The sequence below is a fragment of the Aplysia californica genome, unplaced genomic scaffold, assembly GCF_000002075.1.
Source record: "Aplysia californica isolate F4 #8 unplaced genomic scaffold, AplCal3.0 scaffold00299, whole genome shotgun sequence".
Taxonomy (NCBI): domain Eukaryota; kingdom Metazoa; phylum Mollusca; class Gastropoda; order Aplysiida; family Aplysiidae; genus Aplysia; species Aplysia californica.
In genome coordinates, this window is record NW_004797569.1 from 424,965 (window position 1) to 446,221 (window position 21,257).

At 37.9% G+C, this 21,257-nt stretch overlaps 1 protein-coding gene across 2 annotated transcripts in view; it reads right to left on the reverse strand.

The window, feature by feature from the left end:
• Positions 1–3,841: 3,841 nt before the first annotated feature.
• The window catches only part of LOC101847120 (AP-1 complex-associated regulatory protein), a 21,708-nt gene continuing 4,292 nt past the window's right edge, over positions 3,842–21,257 (reverse strand). Inside the window, exons 2-9 of one of the 2 annotated variants that reach the window (XM_005101790.3) lie at positions 19,385–19,436; positions 15,747–15,767; positions 15,081–15,106; positions 9,290–9,386; positions 7,513–7,670; positions 6,816–6,898; positions 5,369–5,470; positions 3,842–4,188 (exon numbers count right to left, since the gene is read on the reverse strand). In XM_005101790.3, the coding sequence (XP_005101847.1) occupies positions 4,004–4,188; positions 5,369–5,470; positions 6,816–6,898; positions 7,513–7,670; positions 9,290–9,386; positions 15,081–15,106; positions 15,747–15,767; positions 19,385–19,436 (724 nt within the window). In that variant the 3' untranslated portion in view covers positions 3,842–4,003. Of the gene's footprint in view, positions 4,189–5,368; positions 5,471–6,815; positions 6,899–7,512; positions 7,671–9,289; positions 9,387–13,216; positions 13,272–15,080; positions 15,107–15,746; positions 15,768–19,384; positions 19,437–21,257 lie in introns of both variants that reach the window. The other variant, XM_035970639.1, reaches the window with a different exon arrangement.

Sequence of the window (21,257 nt, forward strand, 5' to 3'; positions counted from 1 at the left end):
GTTTTTTCTGTTTCTAAAAGATGGGGGACTCCTCTTTTTCAGAAACAATACAAAACATTCTCATTAGTACTGGAGGCTACATTCATATCTAAATATTCTAAATAACACAAGATGACATTATTTCTAGAGACTGATGAATCTTGTACAAAATCTCTTCCTAACAATTCTTCTACATTCTACCAAAAAGAGTAACAAGTATTGTTTGAATAAAGAGAAGCCCATGAACTTAATAATGGTAATTTGGTGCAGGGAAAAAGAAAGACAGACGGAAGCAACAGAGGGAAAGCAAAGAAAAAGGACCTACTAATGACGCTCTCCCACCACCCACTAAAATGTACTGAGGTCAGAGCTTTACTCCAAATGAGTTTCACGGGTGAGTCTTCTTTAGCCTATGTTGCATACATAAGATCCGGTGCCAGTCATTACATTATGAGTCATCTGTTCATGTAATCAATACATATTGAACACCTCTGAGAAGGTCTATAGCACTGCTGAGTAACTACCATCATAGGAAACACAACTTTAAGCTCTATAACAAGTGTCTTTTTATTAGCAATTGATCCTTTACTTATTTCCGGAGTACAAGTGAATATCTATCAACATCTCAAACTAGGTGTCATGCATGGAGTGTCTTATGTAACAAAGAACAAGAACATAATATCTCTAAACAAAACCATACTCTTTTCGCATCCTAATCATGCTCAAGGTAAAGTTAGGTTTTGTAATATTGCACTATATATCCTTGCACAGTGTACAGTACAACCAGGTAGTGAGTGCTGAGACAAAAGAAGCTGTCATTGTCAATACTTCATTTAATTTGGTCACTATTCTCCAAATCAGCTCCATCTATCTATACCCTCTCCTCTTTCATAGAAATAAAATCTGAGGTGCATGTGCATGACAAGAGTGGAATTTTTTTTTCTCAAAATTCCAGCACAACCAGACGCTATCAAAGAAGCTGTCCCACAAACCCACAAGAAAAGTCCACACAAAAAAGACAAAGGACAGGACAGAAATTTTCCAAATCGAAACCCCCCCCCCCAACAAAAACCATAGAAAAATTGGGATCCAGCTCAGGTTCGAATCTAAAACAATTGCACATTGGTTGAGCTCTTAAATAAATGTGCACAGCACCTGACAGAAAGCATAAGAAACGGTTAAAGTTCGCCATAAAATTGAAAAATCTTTTTAGCCCGTTCACTTTAGCTTTAGCAATACACAAGGCAGGTGGGAAAATACACCGAAAGAAGCCCACCGAGATACCGGGTGGCTTTGTGTTTAATAGTATCTTTCTGATCTTTTACTTTTACAAAGCCAACCCTCTGTCAAACTGCACAGAGTGATAGAAAAGACCCAAACCATAAGCAAATAGATCATTGAAAAAGTCCACACATATAAGGAGTATACTGTGTTATATTCAAGCCAGGCATATTATTGCAAATAGAGGACCCAGCATAAAAAAATTCCATTTATAACAATCATGTATCGCAGGCGGGATCTTCTATTTGATACTGGGCCAGAGGACATTTACTGCTCGCACGAATAAGACATTGCCTGAAGATAAAAAGTTGCTATCTTAAGGTGAAAAACAAAGATGGTTACCGCAGACAAATATCATTTTGTTTGCACAAAATTCGAATCAAACAATTATTTGCAATCACACAAATAGTAAAAAATATAAAGATTATATTAAGAAACAGAAATTAAATAAGGTAGATCATTCAAACAAGTCAGCTCTACTTGGCATACAATGGAACAAAGGTTACATTATTCTGATGGACATGAGCTGAAGTCACAGGACAACAAAAATGAAGGTAAAACTGAAAGCAATGTTCATGTAATTACAGATTCACTCAAAATCCATTGATGTAAAAAAAATGAAAATCACAAAATCTCAAAACACAGCTAAAAGCAAATAATCATCAACTTATAATCTGCTTTAAAAAAACAAACAAACGAACCCCAAATTATGTCAAAGATCAGTCCGAGTGAGAAACTCTTCTATTGTTTATTTTTTCTCACAACTTCATCACGACAGGTAGTACGTTGCTCTCGTAGCCTTCAACAACCATATACAGTATTACAGGGATAGCTCGAATTCGTCGGGACCAGCCTCGGTAGTTCCAGGGGTCCGTTGCTCGAGGAATATCTTACAAAAATAAAGAAGAAGAACAAATGGGACCGCAGGCAGTTTGACGGAAGCGTGATTTCGAGCCTTCTGTGTTCGACCTATCCGTTTTATACTGTAATATACTGTGCCTTACCACCTGTTGCCACACTGTATATTGACCTTTTTTCTGGGTGGTAATTTGTTTCCAAATCTCCATGAGTTAGGTCACATTGTACACTACAATGAGCATAGCAATATATCTGGAGGTCTTAATCAGAGTCTGAGGTCTCCCATGGGCTTGGTACTAAAAGCCATCAAACTATTTGCTCATTGCTACCTTAGAATTACAAAGTTCTATCTGACATTTTTGGCCGTTTTGCATTACTAAGACCATGAAGTCGAAAACCAAATGCTCTATCTCCTCTATCAAAATCTTAAGATTATTCGGAGTCGGGAGTCGCTATCAAGATATTCAAAGAATTGCATTCGAAAAAGCTTGACATGTTGTGAAACTCAAAAATTTTTACATCAAAATTCTCAAAGCTAGGTTCTGAGGAGATAGAACTTTGTAATTTTGGGGTAACGTCTTCTATTTGACAACTATCCACAACTGAACGATCGTTAGCTCATTCCAACACAATCACACAGATATGTAACGTCAAACACCAGGCATCAGGCCATGTGAGCATTGCAAGGAGAAAAAAAAGAAGAGCATCCGGCCCAACTGGACACATACTCAGGTACAGAACAAAAATATGCATAATTCCTAGCAGCCTTGAACAAGACCTTCCCAACCACTTCCCTTATTTTACGAATTAGAAAAAATACAAACGCATTCCCCCCCAAATATCAAAACACTGCAAGTTCCTTCTGTCATAATAATACATGCACAACGAATTAGTCATGTGTCTGATTGTAGGCTACAATATCCTTATGCCCAAAAGTCTGAGAGCAAATAGTAGGAACATGGAGGGAGCACAAGAAAAGAGAGGATCTCCGTACAAAAGTTGTGGAAAAAAACAAAACAAACAATATGTGAAAAGAATGTTGAATCATGAAGAACTTGTGTAAATAGGCAAAACAGCATGGGAATTTCTTCCATAATTCCTTCATGTCAAAAAACATAAATTGATAAGTGGGGAGAGGGGTAAGGAAAGAGTGGGCTCATTTATTTCATCAAAGATGGTGAATTTCAAGACAGATTACCACAGCTGATCTGTGAATCAACAAATGGAAGTGAACAAGGTCAAAGGATTGACATGGAAGTTAATAACCAATTCCTAAAAATGGTTTAACTGCTGCGTTTGTTCCCAGTGTTGATGCATAATACCCTGCCAAACACTGGCAATCCAACGTGAGTTCCATTTTCACAGCAGAACACCTGCTTCCTTGAAAAGACATAATGCTGAGAGGAAATATTCCATGTACGAAAAGTACTCAGACCACAATGCGATTAGCACCGTAACCCTATCTATACGCCCTGGGGTCATTTTGAACCCCCGGGGTTGTATTCTTCACATTTTAGAATACTTCTAGTGCGAAGATCTCTTTGAAACTTTCAGTATTTCTCAAAAAATCATTTTGATAGACTGCTATGCAAAGCATACGGATCGGATTAACGAGTAAATTTCCTCTTTGGAAAGTGGTGGTACAGAGTTCCCTCATGTCGTGTGGATACGATGGTAAAACACGACGTACAGATAGGGTTAAATGATGCGATCGAGTTCATCATTTATATATTCCACTGGCCTCCCCTCCCTTGTAAAATGTCAATTATGTCCCTTAAAAAAAAAAAGTCTTGTAATCTACCTCAGAACTCACAATCTTCAGGCTTTTTAAAAATATTAAACATAAAGACTGCAACCACACAAACTGACATTAACCTAGTGCTAATCATCTACTGGACACACCAGCTTGTTTCGATGCTGCACTGATCAACTGGATCCTTTCACCATCATCGGCACTGACGAAATCTGGGTCCCACTCCAAATCACTCGAGTGAATAGGGCTTGTCGTGGAAGGCTTCGACCAGCTGTCTTCTGACACTCGGGCTGCAAGTTTTCGTTGTGGAGACATACCTGTAATAAAAAAACAAATGATAATGCAAATTGAAGGCAAGGGTCTTACGAATAATTTGTGGGAGAAAAAGTAATAAAAACGTTTTAAAGGAGAATGAAATCAGAAAGGTGAACTGCTAATACTAACATCGACAAAATTTAGTTGAGGGAGTATTCTGTGAATGACTATGAGAAAGGTTTCAGAAGCACTGGCACATTTCTGGGGCACGCCAGTTAACCGCAGCACAACTTGAGTGCAGTGAAAAGTCAGCAACTCTGCAGTGGTAGCATGGCAATAGTTTTTTAAAAGTTTTAGTAAGGTTTTACTGTGTTCGCAACTGCATACGGTCATATGAGCGCCAAGGGGTGGATGTTAAATGAGATGTCCATACAGGGAACCAGACCCACTCTGCTCACCTCTCTAGCCTCAACAGCACAAAGTCTGGATTAGGAAAAAAAAGCAGCAGTTCCCTGTTGCAGTTCAAGGCACCCAGGAAATAGCAGGTCACAAGAGAGTGACAAACATGCAAAAGAAGTAGAGGAAAAATGACGATAGTAAGGATTAGGGGAAAAAAAAAGCAGCAGTTCCCCGTTGCAGTTCGACAAGAGTTATGAGCATGACATTGATGAATCAGCCCATTCACAATTCTACTGTGCCTAAGAGAACATGTTAATGTCCCCCCTTTGGGTAAGGCCTAATGACGCTTCAGTCAGTAGCACTGCCCCAGGGGGGGTGGGGGTGGGGGTGGGGGTGGTAACTGTTAGATAAATGCAAGAAGCACATAATTTCGGAATAAGTCCCAAAACCTATCACTGCTCACTGCTTCGGGCTCTGGCTTTGACGGTGTATAATACTTGTATAAAAAAAAAGGCATTGCTGTTAAGATGCAATAGAAACATTTTGGGGTTCATCTCCTCTGTGATGTGGAACTAATGTCATGCACAACTCCCTAAAAAATTAACCTGGAAGAACTCTGATGAGATCACAAAGCTAGGATCTTATCACTACAACCTGCAGTCCCATTCCTCCACCCCATCCAGCCCGCCCCCCAATTCCCAATTGCAATGAAGTAATGCAGATACACAGCCGTTTGCAAGTTACCCAAAAAACAAGCATAACTTTTTTGCGATCGTAGAATCCTTTAGAAAAAAGTAATAAAAACTTTATCTGGATCGATATTAACAACAATAAAAACCTTACCTGCTTCATGATCCCACTCCATGTCCAATGAGCTACCCTCTGTTAAGCTCTTGTCTTTGGTATGAGCATTACTGCTTGTGGTACTCTGTGCATCCCCTGAACCTTACACAAAAGAAAAATCATGAAAAAAATATATTGCCATCGATATATATATATGACAATGCAACACGTCAATATAAAAATTGCAAAAACTAAAATTTGTTTGACTGCAACTGAAGACAAGAAACAAGAGAGTATAATTCGGTAGAAAGGATCAGCATGGGTTTAACGCCTCTCTCAACACTCCTGGGCATAAAGAGACTGATTGTTCAACATCCATTCCAAAAGAACAAAGGGAGTCAAATGGGTGGGAAAACACGGAAACTCCCGAGACAACCCAAGTCTGAGAACTGCCAACAGGGTTTTATGTACCCTGCTTAATTTAGCAAAATTTGACAATTTTCTGGCGTAATTTCAGATTAGTTTCCTTTACCATTCTTGTTAAAATTAACAGAATCACATAATTTCACATTTTTGGGTTCAGTTTGCATAATTTCAGAATTTTTTTTGCATAAAACCGCAGGGACAGGTCTGAGAACAGCCCACAGGGTCTTCAAACCATAGTATGTCATTATACCAACTGAGCTACGAGTGCTCCCATGAAACTTCTCTCAGGGCTTCGTGCTACACCATGTCTTCAAATGACTTCACTTATGATAACACATTAGCTCTCAACCATTTTACAATTTATTACAAAGATCAAACCAACTCACAGTGTCTTCTTTCCGGTCCTTTCGGAGATGGATGTTAAACTCTTAAAAAGCCTAATAGTGTTGATAGAGGTGTTAAACGCATACCATTGGTTTTCTTTCATTTCATGCAAGTTTTCAACTCCGCTAGACATAAAAAAGTCATTTTCTTTCAAACTACTACATGTCTATTTTAAACTAATCACTAAAACCGTGTTTAATAAAGTAAGCAATAACATCTTATTGCAGTCACAAAAATAAACGAGCATCAGAAAAAAACAGAAAGAAAAAACTTAAATTATTTCGGTGATATGCTTGTTAAAAGGACTATGCCAACCTATGCCGGTGCACCAAGTTATCTGGATAACAGTTAGGACAGACATATATAAAGAAATTTAAAAAATAAAACTTTCAGCTCTAAGCCAAGTTAGAATAACACCATGGTTAAAATAACATCGTTTGTGGCCTGACATGCTTTCGAAAGCTTTCTATAGCTTAAGATGAAAAAAAATTGTTGAGACAAATTATGTATTATATAAATCTAAAGCTTTCATGATTCAAAACTGAAAGTTTTAAACTATATAGAGTCTATATGTCAAACTGCTCTCACTAAAAAATGTGGCTGTAAAATTTGACTAAATTGACCAATCGTAACTGAACAATGTTCATAGGCGTGGAAAGTTGGTGCATAAATCAAAGAATAAACATGTTTTTCTTACCATTTTTCACCTGAGATATCGTGGCAAGAGACCTGGCTTTAACACTTGCCAGGAAATTTTCAAAGTCGTCTTCCGCTCCAGCACTGTTCGATAAGTTAAAAACAGGAAAAACGGCCAAACATGAAAAAATTTGCAGAACTAGACAATATGCACGACATAACATTTTTAACAAGTATAATATATTGTAAATAGGAATGTGCTTTGAATTTTACACCCTCAATAGCCACTTGTTAAAAACATGATGCAAGTTATTTAATTTAGAGAGTTGAGAATAAGTCAACAGGGTGATTGTACTAACTAAAACAAAAACAATATACATGTAACTGTTCAGAATACAGCAGTGCTGTTCATGACTATTCAATTTATAAAACATAAAAAGATGCAACAACGCAATACTGGCATATAAAAAAGTAAGGGGTGGTAATCTGAAAACAAATCCACATTTTGGGAAATCTAAGGTAAATGTTTTGAGAATGATCCCTACGCAGTGTTATCACTGTGATCAAATTAAGAAAAAGAGGACTGAAAAGGAAAAAGAAAAGAGGGAAGACAAGAAGAAAAAAAAAAAAGGGGGGGGGGGGAGAAAGAACGGACACAAGAAAAAGGAGAACTAGACGGAGGAGAAAAAGGAGGAAAAGAGTAAGAGGGGAAATCAGAAGAGAGAAAGACTGAAGGTGACCTTTTCGCACACACTTACACTTCCCACTCGTCCTCATTCACCCATCCTCTGTTGGCCGGATTGCTCTTGGAAGCCAGCTCTTTGTCCTTGTTCAGCTTGGCTATTCTGGCCGCCTCGCGCTTGGCTTCATAATACTCCTCCTCTTCCCGCTCTATCTCCTGCTCCTGTTGTGCTAGCTGTTTGGCGAACAGGAAAGGAAAGGATGGGGGGGGGGGGGGGGGGGGTGTTTGTAAAAAGAAGACCAAATGGTGTTGAAGTTGTGCTTGCAGCATTGAAAACAATAAATTCACAAAGATGACTACAACTACAAAGGGATGCTTTCAGTATTTGAGGTTAGGGGATAGTTTTTATTCAAAACTCCTTTAAAAATGGAAAAAAATATTAGTAGTAGATCCAATTCATAACATTCACCACAGACAAACACCTCTATTCCGAATAATTATAAATATTTCAATATATTATCAATTGTGAACATAATAATAAACCTAAACATGAACACTGTCCTTAAGATGCAAAAGAAATATAGCATATGTCTAAGGTTTTATCTCATACGCAGGGCAGACAAAGAGAAGGTCAGGGGCAAAAATACCTTCAATTTGAGAAAATTTGCATTTCAATTATTCAAAATGGACATTTGGTTATTGACGAACTTCAGTAACAGCAAAGCTCCAACGTTAAAGTCATGTTTCATACTTATGTACCAGTCTGTGCTACAACACGACAATTCTTTTTATTTTTTAAATTTTGGAAAGAGATTGAAAAGAATGGGAAAAAACCAGTAAAACGTTCAGTTTTCAGTGTCTTCAAAGGGTATGAAATAAAGTCACACAGATCAGTATAGTTTATCTGGCCATTCAACACCTAGCATGCTCATCGGGGAAACAATTCCACACATCATAAAAGTACAGAGCAGCAGCGGATGCAACCAACTAAAGGATAATTTACGTCATGCATTTTCTTGCATATAGAACAAAACAAACTGGAAAAAAAATTAAAGCAAAGCAGTTTTGTCACCATAATATTACATTTGTACTGAGTCTCACAGTCAGGTACACAGTGAGAAACTGATAGACATACAGCTTGATTCAAATCGTGTCCTAAATCTCATTTACCACTTACATTGCTTTTATATATATATGGTAATATATTATATATTGCTTCTTCTTTGCCGAGTGACAAAGAAAATTTCGTTGGACAGATGCTTAAGGAGTACTCTTCTCCTGTTTCCTTTTCTGTGTTTCTCTGCTACCACAGAGGTAGTCAACACCGGATTCTTAATAATAATAATGAAAATAATAATAATAATAATAGATAGCATTTGTATAGCGCAAATTCACTGCTCAACAGCAAGCTCTATGCACTTTACAATATATATTATTACCCCAGCAGGCCTAATAGCATTCTAAAACAATCTCATCTTAATGGAGAAGAGATGGATTCATTAAAAAAATCATTCTTCAGTAGCTGGCCTCAGCAAGCCTGCTGTTCTTCAAATTTCAATCGCCACCGAATCTTTCATGAGAAAAGATACACAAAGGACCTCCCAGTTCTTCAGCCCTGTCCAAGAGGATCAATCTAAAGACCCCCACCTTCCTTAGGACTGAAGTAGAGAAAAATCACGAGTTGTCCATTGAAAATACCTTGACAAACCGTGCATAGATAGAGTTACCTTGACGCCGGCACCCTGTCAAGGCAAACGAGTCCATAAAACTATTTAAAGTATTTAACCCACAAGCTTTTCACGGTACTAAAAACCAACACCAAACCTGTTTCTAAAAATATGCACCACCCATACCTTTGTCTCTACGTCAGCATCAACCCTGCGCTGTTCATGAATTAAGACATCAAACTGCCTTGTGCTCAGTAACTGCCTCTCTCTGTCCGTCAACAATCTACGGCAAGGGTGAGGAGGGTGGCAGATCACAACATCAATGAGGAAAGTAAAACAAGCAGCAGTGAACATGATGACAACTAAGCCAAAAAAACAGATTTGCATTAAAAAAAACAACAACTACCATCCCCCCCCCAAAAAAAAAAAAAATCTGTATCACCTCTACAGAGTCCTTTGCATCTAGCCTGAAGTCATTCAGCTGCAGGCAAATATAGATCTATCAATAAGTTTTATTTTATGAGTTAGTTGTGTGAGCGTGTGTGTGTGTGTGTGTGTGTGTGTGTGTGTGTGTGTGTGTGTGTGTGTGTGTGTGTGTGTGTGCTGGAAAGTATCTACAAATATGTATTATTTTATGAGTGTGTGTGTGTGTGTGTGTGTGTGTGTGTGTGTAAGTGTGTGCGTGCGTGCGGGTGTGCGAGCGTGTGTGTGCATATATGTTAAGTATGTATGTATGTGTGTATGTAGGAATTGTTGCATGTGTGCTACCAGCCTCTGCTTTACGTAGCTAGATGTTAGAAGGTAAGAACAAAACTCGTGAACCACCGGGCAGAGAAGAAAATAAAAATGTTCATAGGAACTTTTCAGATGCTTTTAAATGAACCAATAATGTAAAATAGTTTACCCTCCTCTAAAAAATAAACTATTTTCCCTCCAAAATCCCATTGTGAACCACCAAAAAAAAAAAAGAAGTGAAATAAAGCCACAACTGTTAGAAAAATTAAAAGAGCACACACACAGAAAATAAACACATTAAACTTTACACGAACACATTTCAGTTTTGCTAATGAGAGCCAGTATTCACACACACACATGTAACAAAGAAAACAAAAAGAAATGAAAATCACTCTTGTGAAACCATTTGGACACGCTAAAAATTCCACTTTATTTCAAATTTTTCATAAAACTTTTACTGCATCCAAATGATTTCACAAGAGTAATTGTAGGGTGGAAGTGCATTGGAGGGAGCATGTGAAGGGAAATGCCTCATATATTACTTTCATTTCTTTTCGTTTTCTTCAGATTGTTATTCAGATTATGGAAATAACCTCTCACACTATTTGAAAAAAAAATTCTGGTGCAGTTGATATTCACAAGTACATGCTTTTTTTTTTTCCTTTGAAAATCAAAATGAGAACATTAAAACAGATCCAACTATTACAAGAAATATTTCATCAAGAACACAGTATCTACAATGTATACAGCGCTAAATCACAGGACAAGAGGGGGAAATAGACAATCTGGGAAGGGTTTTAAACATAGAAAGAGTCACTTGGTATGTTCAGGTGCATTTTTGTACTTTCGCGTTTGTATGGGGGGGGGGGGGGGGGGGGGGGGGGGAGAGAAAGAGAGAGAGAGAGACAGAGAAAGAAAGACAGCAAGCTGACCAGAAAGAGAGAAAGTGAAAGACAGAGATAGAGAGTGAAAGTGTACATGTGTGTGTGTGTTTGTGCGAGTGTGTTTGTGAGTGTGTATTTCTGTGTGCGTGTGTATGTGTACATGTGCATGCTTGTGTGTGGTTGTGAGGGAGCCCAAGTGAAAGAGGGTGCGTATGTGTGTGTGCGCATATGTGTTTACCTGTATGTGTGCATATTATGTGTGTACATGTATGTGTGTCTGTGTGTGTGTGTGTGAGTATGTCTATGGGTGTCTGAGTGATATGTTAAGTGCTCACGACTGTCACAAAAGTATACATGTATAGCTTTAGTAAGAGTTTTACGGCACTTGCAACACAATAGGGTCATATATGTGCTGAAGATTAGAGGTGCTACAAGAGAGAAACAAACACAAAAATAGAAGAAGGGGAGAAAAGGACGACAGACGTTTGACAGAAAAGAAGGAACAAACCACAGAGCACCCGCCAACCACCCACATATATGTATATTTGTGTGAATATGTATGTGAGGGAAAGAGTGAGCACACCTTCTAGCATTTGTTCTGGAACGTGCTTCATCTTTCTGTATGAGACAACCCCACCCCTCTGCCTCTGAAATGCTCTTACTCCCCTCATCATCCTACACTAATGTACCCAGCGCACTGAACACAGTCTTCTGAAAACCCTTAGCCCTGCACTGGGCCCGCCTCTGTGATTACTAGTAATCTAATTTCTGTGGTGCCCTTAATGACTCGACGGTGAAGCTAAGGGAATCAATAGCTTGTTGCACACCACCGGACCCCACTGTGTCTCCTCTGATGGGAAGGACTTACAGCATTAATAGTTTGCATTCTCGCTATCAGGGCTTTCTCTCCTTTCTTTTAGTTTTCGTTGAGATAAAACTATATTTTTATTTATAAATATACATGTACACAGTATAACACAGATAGGTCGAACACAGAAGACTCGAAATCACACATCCGTCCAACCGAGCCAGCGGTCCCGTTTTTATCTTCTTCTTTATCTTTGTAAGATATCCCTTGAACTACAGATCCCTCGAATTACCGAGGCCGGTCCTGAAGAATTCGAGCTATCCATGTTATACTGTATATATGTCATTTATAATTTATGCTGCTTACATGGGAGTCTGTTCTGTAAAAGGTGTATGTTTTATGTGATGTGGGCCAGCCCTTTTGAGTACTGAATAAAACATCTATCTACCTACCCACCCATTTTTTAGTTTCAGTCAGGAGAAAGGAAATAGGAACAACAAAAGAAAAATAAGTAATCTTTTGCTTAATAATGTGCATGTGTGGCTTAAAAGTGAAGGTAACAGAACACTGACATGAGTCCTTCTAGATGGAAGGCTTTTAAAGCAAATTGTAGGTGTGCCAGTAAAAGCATGAGCCAGTGAGTGAATGAGTGTGTTGATACGAGTGTATGTACGAGAACGCTTGTGTGTACTTGTGTGTGTGTATGGTTGTTTTGTGTGTGTGTGTGTGTCTGTGTGTGTAAGCGTGTGTGTGTAAGTGTATGTGTGTAAGTGTGTGTGTTTGCATGCATGCATGTGTGTGTGCATGCGTATGTATGTGTGTGGGCGTGCCCCAGCGAGAGAGCATGCAAGAGTGACATTTGAGGAGGAGGGGGGTCAACAAAAACCCCCCACATCAACTACCACACTCCAGTATGGGTGAGAGTGAGCAAGGAAAAAAACAAAACGCCTATTTTTTACAGGAGCAACAATAAGAGACATAAATACATGTGTAATATAATCAGGCTACAAAATGAGCAAAAACAAATAGCAAAAGCAGTCAGTCACTATGCAAAAGAAACACCTATGCAATTTTTGTGGCTTCAAACAGGATGCCAACAGCACAATCACATCACACAGCTTTAACGACTTTTATAGGGCGAACAAGCTTTATGATTTCTATTTTTCTGTCAAAAAATCAAACATCTTTGCAATCCCTTTTCTTAATTACACAGTAGGCTTAGAGAAGACTGGTATCAGACCAAAGAGGTTATATATGATACTAGAGCTGGCAGCAGTGATGTCACACGTGTCAGACATGGGGGCCAACTTACCCTCAATGGCATGGTCGGTGTGCCTCCATTTACATGAACAATGTGAGTCCCTACCCCACTCTAATATACTAAACACCACCCTGCCCCTATATTTCAGACCAAGCTTGTAGATTTCCTCCTAAGACCGCCGAGATGCCTTCCCACGAGTCTCGAAAAGTAGCCTACTCACCCGTCTGTTGAACTAGCCCCCGTTGGTTTATGTGAGAGGACATCACTGCCAGGAACTCTAGTACTAAATATAACCTCTTTGAATCAGACCGTCTTGAATAAGCTCAAACAACAGTAACACATCCTACCGTCACAACATCAAATACTGAGCACATCTAAATGCATTCACATGGCGTGGAGGTAACACATCCACCATACCAACCTACCATTCTTACATAAGATGATACAGTGAACGGGCCACACTCCAACTCCAACTGACCTCTAAGATTGTTGCATGAAATATGAAAGGACTTTTCTCATCTCACAGCTGGAATGCTCATGACATATAAGATCTCAGCTTCAGTCCTTGCAAAGTACAATATCAATTGATTCCGGCTAATAATTGCCCAGTCAATGATTGATCTCCTAAAAGTATACTTTCAGTGCTTTGATCAGAACTAACAACAACATACCACTGGAAGATTTCTCTTTCAAATTAGTTCAAGTTGGTTAGTTCTAGTACGAGTTTTACGGCATTTGCAACACAAATAGGTCATATAAGTCCCAAAGATTAGAGGTATTACAAGAGAGAAACACAAAAAATAAAGGTGGGGGGGAGGGGAAAGAGACAGATAAGGACAATAGAATAGATGTTTGATACGTAAGAAAGAACAAACCACACTACATCTGTAAGCTGACAAAAAAATTTTTTTTATACATCAAAGCCTGATCAGTTATCTACTTGTGTGAAAAAAATCAAAGTCAAGCTGCGACTCTTTCTTTAAAATAAATTGGAATTTCAAATTTTGGAAAAATTTTTAATGGTTGTGCTGACCAAAAAACTCTTTTTCCCAAAACTTCTGCGGGAAAGAAAAGGGCGCTTTGTCAGCTCACGGCAGACTAGGGCATCCGTTAACCACCCACTGCCAGGGTCTTAAGGAGAAAACGACAATGACATTCTTTATTCATCTCCCAGGGAGAAATTTGTCTTGATAATGACCAAACAGTATATAATAAAATGATGCGCCCTTTTCACAAAGTACAAGCAAAAGATGTCGACATATACACTTTCAAGGTAGTGTCTGGATTAGCCTTTCTTACCTAACTTCTAAAATAATGAAAAAGTCACAGAACCCAGAAGTTCAGGTTCTGATCTATAATAAACAACACAATTTATTGTCAAAGACAGGAGTTCAAACAGAATGCCATTAGCCACTCGTGTACTGTGCAGGAAAATGTTCTGTGTACTCATGATGATTTTAAGACAAGAAATATGTCATTCTTAATTAGTATGAATAAGACTCGAGACCCATTATAACAAAAGCTATCTCTCTAAAACAATCAGTACAACAGAGAAACTTGCTTTTATTCTTTAAAGTAACATTTCTTTTTGTGAGCATTTTCAAGTTCAAACAAAACTGGAATGCCACATTCTACTTCTTTCCATTTCTTCTATAAACCCAGCCGATCCATTTGTGTCACGACGCAGTGGAATCAAGCGCTCGTTAATTTTTTGACATGTGGAGTTACTGGTATCATTTTAAAGCTTGTTAATTTGTCTTGCTTTCATCGAAAAGAAACCTCATCTATCATGAATAGAAGTCGAGATATTTTCAATTGAAGTAGGTGAGGATCGCTTGGTTTCAGAGGTAAAATTAGCGAGAAAATGGCCACAAAGTTTGGCAGCTTCCAAAGCTTGAGAGTCCTTAGAGATTGCAAATTTACATTTTTTGTGCCTTAAATCAACATTTTTCAGAAAACTCCACACAGAAATGTTTTTTAAAAAGAACTTTAAGGGTGTTGAGCCAAAAAACAAAAATTTGAAAAAAAAAAAAGCCAAAAGTACAGAAAAATGCCAGTTTCTTCGAATTCATTATTTTGACGAGCGCCTGATTTCACCACGATGCATCACAATTGTTATCAAACAGATCATCATACAACACACACAAACAAAGCCCATACCACTAAGACTAAAAGCCACGAACTCCATATCATGTCCATACACCACTTGGGTGACGGATAGCATGAAAATCTCAATGCTCAACCACAAACACCTTTAACAGCCTTTGACAAAAGTTTAAGGATAATTACCTTGTCATCTCATCTCGAGGAGGCTCCTGCAAAGATGAAAGAAAAAATGTCATCATTGTAACCTTTGAAATATGGATTAAATGTCAATCATGCAGAGCCTATTTTTGAGCAGTGATGTCACCTTATGAAAGAGAAACCTATCGATACTTTGTTAAACATTAAAAATTTTAAGACTTTGGAATTTTTCGAAACTTGTACCCAGTACTATTCTTGAGGTCATGTTCCTCAGATGAAAAAGTCAATACTGCAATGAAACCGTAATAGATGTCTCATATTTCATTTGTGAAATGGTCTTATAGTGTATACTTGACTGTAGATCAGAGCACGTTTAAAGCCAAAGACTACTGCATATTCAGAAATACAAAACTGTAGCACAAGTGGAGACAAAAGTACATGTACTTTGCTGCTTAAACCCCAAATATATTTCTTTATTTGCTCAACAGATATCTTTTGAGTTTGAGTTTGAGTAAATAGAAGCACACATCGACACAATAATGGTCACTTAGGGCAGGGAAAAAGTAAGACAGGCAGACAGAAATGACAGAGGGAAAGAAAAGAACTTAGCCCTGCCAGTGGTGCTCTCTAAATCACCCCCCCCCACCCTTATATTAAAAAAAAAAACACCCCAAAAAACCCCAACTTTGACTGGGATTGGAAAAAACTTACCTCGTCCATGAGATTCTCGAACTGAAAAGGGAAGAAAAAAGGACATTAATATAATATAAAATATCCATTAACTATCATCATCCAGTGCCAGACCTGTGGCAGACATTGGCGATCAGGGTTCTCCATTCATTCCTTTGCTTGGATGTTCTTAGAAAAGCTACTTTTCCCTGATCTTTCCCTGTTACCCATTTGTTTAGGTTTCCTAAGTAGGTTGCTCTGGGCCTACCCCTGCCTTGTTTGCCTTGAATTTAGCCAGTGATCTCTCTCTTTCTCTACCCACCCCCTCCCAATATTCATCTCTCCTGCTCTCTCAGATAGCCAGAATTCGACTCCTTATTTTTCTTTTTGGTGCTTTAATAATAATAATACGGAAAAGTCAAAACAAATAAAAATAGAAATGACAGTAATGACATAACTGTCATAACATTTTCAAAACATTTCTAACATCTCAAAATTTAAACGCCTTCTTCTTCATCAGATTTTGGTTTTAACTGAACTTCATGACATAAGTTTAAACATGCTTAAAAATATATGAAACCTTCAAAGCCCACTAAAGCTCTAAAGATAACTTGCATTATTTTAATATTTAAAAAATATATAATACATGTTCAAAGCAAAGAACTTGAAGCAAAAAAATTGCTAATGGTAAAATTGTCATGGTCTCAGCCAGAGCCACAAACAGGAGTTAACATATTTCTAGTTGAACTAGCCATCTGCTTTGGTTTCAAATTTTACTTTTGACATACCAAATGGTACACACAAAAAGTTGCAAAATTAGCCTTTCATCTGAATATCATATATATATACATAAATGCAAATAAAAATTCCTTTTGTTTTTCTATGAGAACACTGTTTACGATTTCACCACCTTAATGCTGAACCAGTCAGGTTCTCCCTAACAGTACTTTGATGAATGAGAGAATGCAAGACATGGGGTATTGTATCAAATGGTAGGGATCATAAGAAAAGTTGAAGTTCATTGAATCAGAGGGGTAAACAGGGCACACATGGAACGGACATGAGAATTCGCCGAGAGACGAAACAGAATGTAAACAGTAACTACTGCCTGCTAGAGAATAGATTTACAATTCAATTGTACCGGTATTCCATTCCAATTTGACTTTGTACATAAACATACACACACAAACACATTATAAAAAATTATCAAAGTCACTCATTTTTGGTGTAGTTCAATAACCAACACTTGACTTTTCTTTTACTAAACTGAACCTTTTGCTTCCTCGCTTCACACCATAATCAAAACCTTGATCAAGGAAGAAAGGAAACCTGTCTGTCTGAACACTTTTTAACAGAGCTTTGAAACCCCACGGTAGACTTCATTTAAAAGTAATTCATCCCATCAAGGCTCAAAGAAAAATTCATGAAAAGGAAACGCATCAAAAGACTAACATTTTGAAGGAATATTCTGAAGCAAAAATCTGTTCAATATCAGGAGTGAATGACCACCAGGACCTCATTTTCAATCATTTCAATTCAAGTTAGACACTGGAAAACAAATAAGCTAAATAAATTTCTTTTTTTAAAACGAAGAACAAACACAACACGACCGGAGAAAGCATACTCTATCATAATTTGCACTAATAGGCTAAGGGATCACACAAAGGAAGTGCACAGGGCTATTATAAGACTAATGATTAAGTATTAACGCTTTTCTATTTCAAGGGAGATTGGATACAGGAAGGTGGAGGAGTGAAAATAAATGAATTTCTTAAGATCTCCTTTCCCCAAGAAGCATTTCTTGGATGAAAGGTTACATACAAAGTCAAGTTACTGATGCAAGTCAGTAACCAAGAAAATGAATAGAGTGTAGACATGAGGTATGAAAATTACACTGGTAGCTCATTACAAGTTTTCCTAGAGGAAGAGAGGGAAATATTTAAGCACTGCTGTTTCTTAAATCACTTTTCTTTTATGTTTTTTACTGTTCTTGAAGCAGTGGATAGATACATTGGGGAGCTCATCACCCATAGTACGCGAGCAAACAACCTCCATCTACACTTTGCTCTCCATCTGAATTACATCAGATTCTAATGTTGTTTGAATTTTCTTCTAACAATTAATTTACTGAATAAACGGAGTTCAACAAGAACAGTGTAACGTCACATGCAGGAATTGGAACATTATACTATTGAATGCATTATCATCTATAAGAATTGTAAATATTTCATATAAATAAAAGAATAATGCAAGCATTATTGTCACTCAAGATCATCAACTTTTTCTCATCTCTTAAATTTTTCTTAAGTGTACCAACTGAAAACACCTGTGAATAAGTGTGATTGTGGACAACTAAGCCTAACCTACTTTGTGAGGGTTTCTCACTGCTTAGATTCTACTTCGATGCTGTAACTTCTGAACACATCTAGATAGTACAAGCAGCTTTTAATAGATTTCATATTCCATCAAGTGTACAAATCTTGATTTTACTGAATAAATTGAAACAGAAGCATGCTGCACATCATAGATCTACTAGTTTGTTTGACTCACTTTTTACTCAGAAGGTAGATGTTCAATCACAAATTCCATATATAATAGTCTGCACGTTCAAAATAGGAATTTGGACATAAAAAATAACCTTGACGAGTTTCAAAATTATTGACGAATTATGAAACTCTGACACACTCCTTCCTAAATTTACTTCTAAGTGCATGATAAGAACTCGCACATAATAGAATTTTAACTATGTATGTCAGTGCGCTAAAAATGTTAAATAAAGTAGATTGTGCAAGAGCAAACATTCGAGGGTTTTTTTTAAGCAATGGCATGGAGAAATTGGGGAATAAACCAGTGTGTGAGACACAAATACATACGCCATCATCGAAAAAATATTCCTGCAATGTAAATTGAACATAAATATCTGCCTATCTTTGTGGTGCTGTCATATTTAAGAAAGGCACAACAAAAATTAAAATGACACTCTTGTCCAAATACTGAAGAAGCTTTTCTTTTTCTTTCCACTGCACTGATGATGATTGGGGAATAACGTTCATTACATTATAACACCTGTTGTAACTCTTATGTAACGCATTGGGATTTAGAAAGTACCTTTCTTTTTTTGGACGACACTTTTCGGTTACAGCGTATTAGGGGACAAAAAACCCCCAAAAAACAAAGAGCCCTTTCAAGCTTGCTTTTCTTTACTCTCTCTCTAAATCTGTTTGTACCCACTAACTGAACAATATTACAATGATGATAAAGTTGGGTTAGAAGTGCTGATTCGTAAACTTATTACAATCTTATGATGGTAAACTTAAAGTTTGCAACAAAAGTTTGCAAACATTTTTGGACAGATTTTCCTAAAATTTCTCCCATTAAACTTTTTATGTTCAACACCACATGTTGGGTGAATAAATGACAAATTCATCAATTGTATAATAACAGTGTATGCCGATTTATAGAGCAAAGCTCAATGTATGTTGGGTTTTTTGGGTATACTAAAAAATGAAATTTAAAATCATTGATTAACATACAAAACAACTACTACAACATCCAAAGAGACCAATCTTCGTTTGAAGTTCAGATCTTTTGATCTATCATAGATTATATATATAGCTTTTCTAAAAAGGGTAGTCACGAACAGAGTAAATAAAACACATTTCAATTTTATAAAACTGTACCTCAATTGAAAAATCTTTCTCTGCTGCATACTTAGATCGAAGGTACCTTCTCCTGTAATCAAATATAAACAATAAATTTCATTATTTGCTTTCTTTAAAAAAGACAAATCAAAATAAATGAAAGAATGTCATCTTACCTGATTTCAATGTCCACAAAACCCATCACACCATGCAAAAACCAAGAATTTGATATTTTGCAGTAAGCTAGGTTTGAAATGTTCTTGAAAATAATTGACTTGCAACAATTTTTTTAGTGGTTATATATAGATATCTATATATGTGTGATCGGCTGAAAAAACTATAGCAGTTTGAACCTCAAAGCAGTGCACCTGTGTGCGGGAGTAAAGTGTAAAAGTATACCAATATTTAGAAACTCAACAATACCTTGGCCAAGGGGAGGGGGTGGGGGATGGGTGTCCAAGTCCAAGGGGATGACACCCCCCCCCCCCTTTCAGGGACACACCAACACAAATTTTATAACATAACTTGCCGCATAACTGCCACTTCACAGGTTCACTGCATCTAATATCTTAAAAATAGATGTTGTTGTTGTCGATCCGACAGATTAAAAATAGATCTATAAATCTAGATCTAGTTTATTTTTGCAAAGTGCTGTAAAGTCTTTGTTCAATTAAAAGCAAAACACATGAAGCTGCAGCGAGCACCTGGCACACCTCTGTGATTGACCCAAATATAGATGACGTATTTCCGCCATCTATTTTTGTCGCCTTCCGGGGCTTCTGTCGCCAGTTGACTAGATCTCACAGGGGCAGGCCTGCTTCGCCGCTTAGAGCGCGATGGGCTACGACACTAGATCTAGGTTTCATCACCGACTGCTTGGGTCGTGTCTGTGAGCGCGAGTGTGTGTGTGTGTGTGTGTGCACACACTTGTGTGTATGTGCATGCGAACGCTTGTTTGAGTATGTGTGAGTGCGTGTGTGTGTGTGCGTGGATTGTGCGTGTGCACGCACACACTTGTGTGTGTGTTGGTGTATAAATTTGAGGAGAAGGTAAATTTATGGAACGAGAATTGCTGAGATTGTTTATAAAAGATAACACACAAATTAATACAAAAAGCAAACAGGGCGAGATCTACTTGTTACTTGTTAACAGTTACGGGCGAGGGAAGGAATCTTGGGGGAAACCTCGCAAGACGACAAAAATAGATGGCGGAATACGTCATCTCTATATGGGCCAATCACAGAGGTATGCAAGGTGCTTGCTGTAGCTTCATGTAATCAAAATTGACTAAACCCATGAGACTATACTATACTATACACAAGACTAAGACGAAGAGATAAAAGTGGAGAAGAAGAACTCAGGGCTCCCCACTTAAACCTAAGTTTTTGTGGGGTGTGAGCTTTACTCTTTATAATTTCATTTCGGGGGTTTGCATACACGCTTTAAAACATAAGCGGTGTGCGTCTTGCAAGCATCATTTTCCCCTTCTCCATCCCGAAGTCGAGTCAATGATTTGACGACACACCCACACACATGCACGACAGTCGCCTTCAGTGTCAGAAGAAGTCGACTAGTCCACCTACTTTTCAGCTGCGCGCAGTTTCTGGCAGCACCGGCTGGCCACAGCACAGGCGCTCCGCCCACATTCTTTTCGCTCACATTTGCCGGTATCGTGCCTTGAGTTTATCCCTGCCGTGAGATTACCCCCATCCTTCTTTAAACACACTAATATAAACATGAATTGTCCGCCATGGAAAGTCTGGAAAGACTGAAATGTGAACCCTGTGATGGCTCTGAAAAATAATGAATCAGTTTATTTTCCAACCCTGCCGCTGATCCCTGCCCTAAATCTCAAGCATCCCGATTCTCTCGATTCTAATCGCGTGTATCCCGATTTTTTAAATTAATTTTT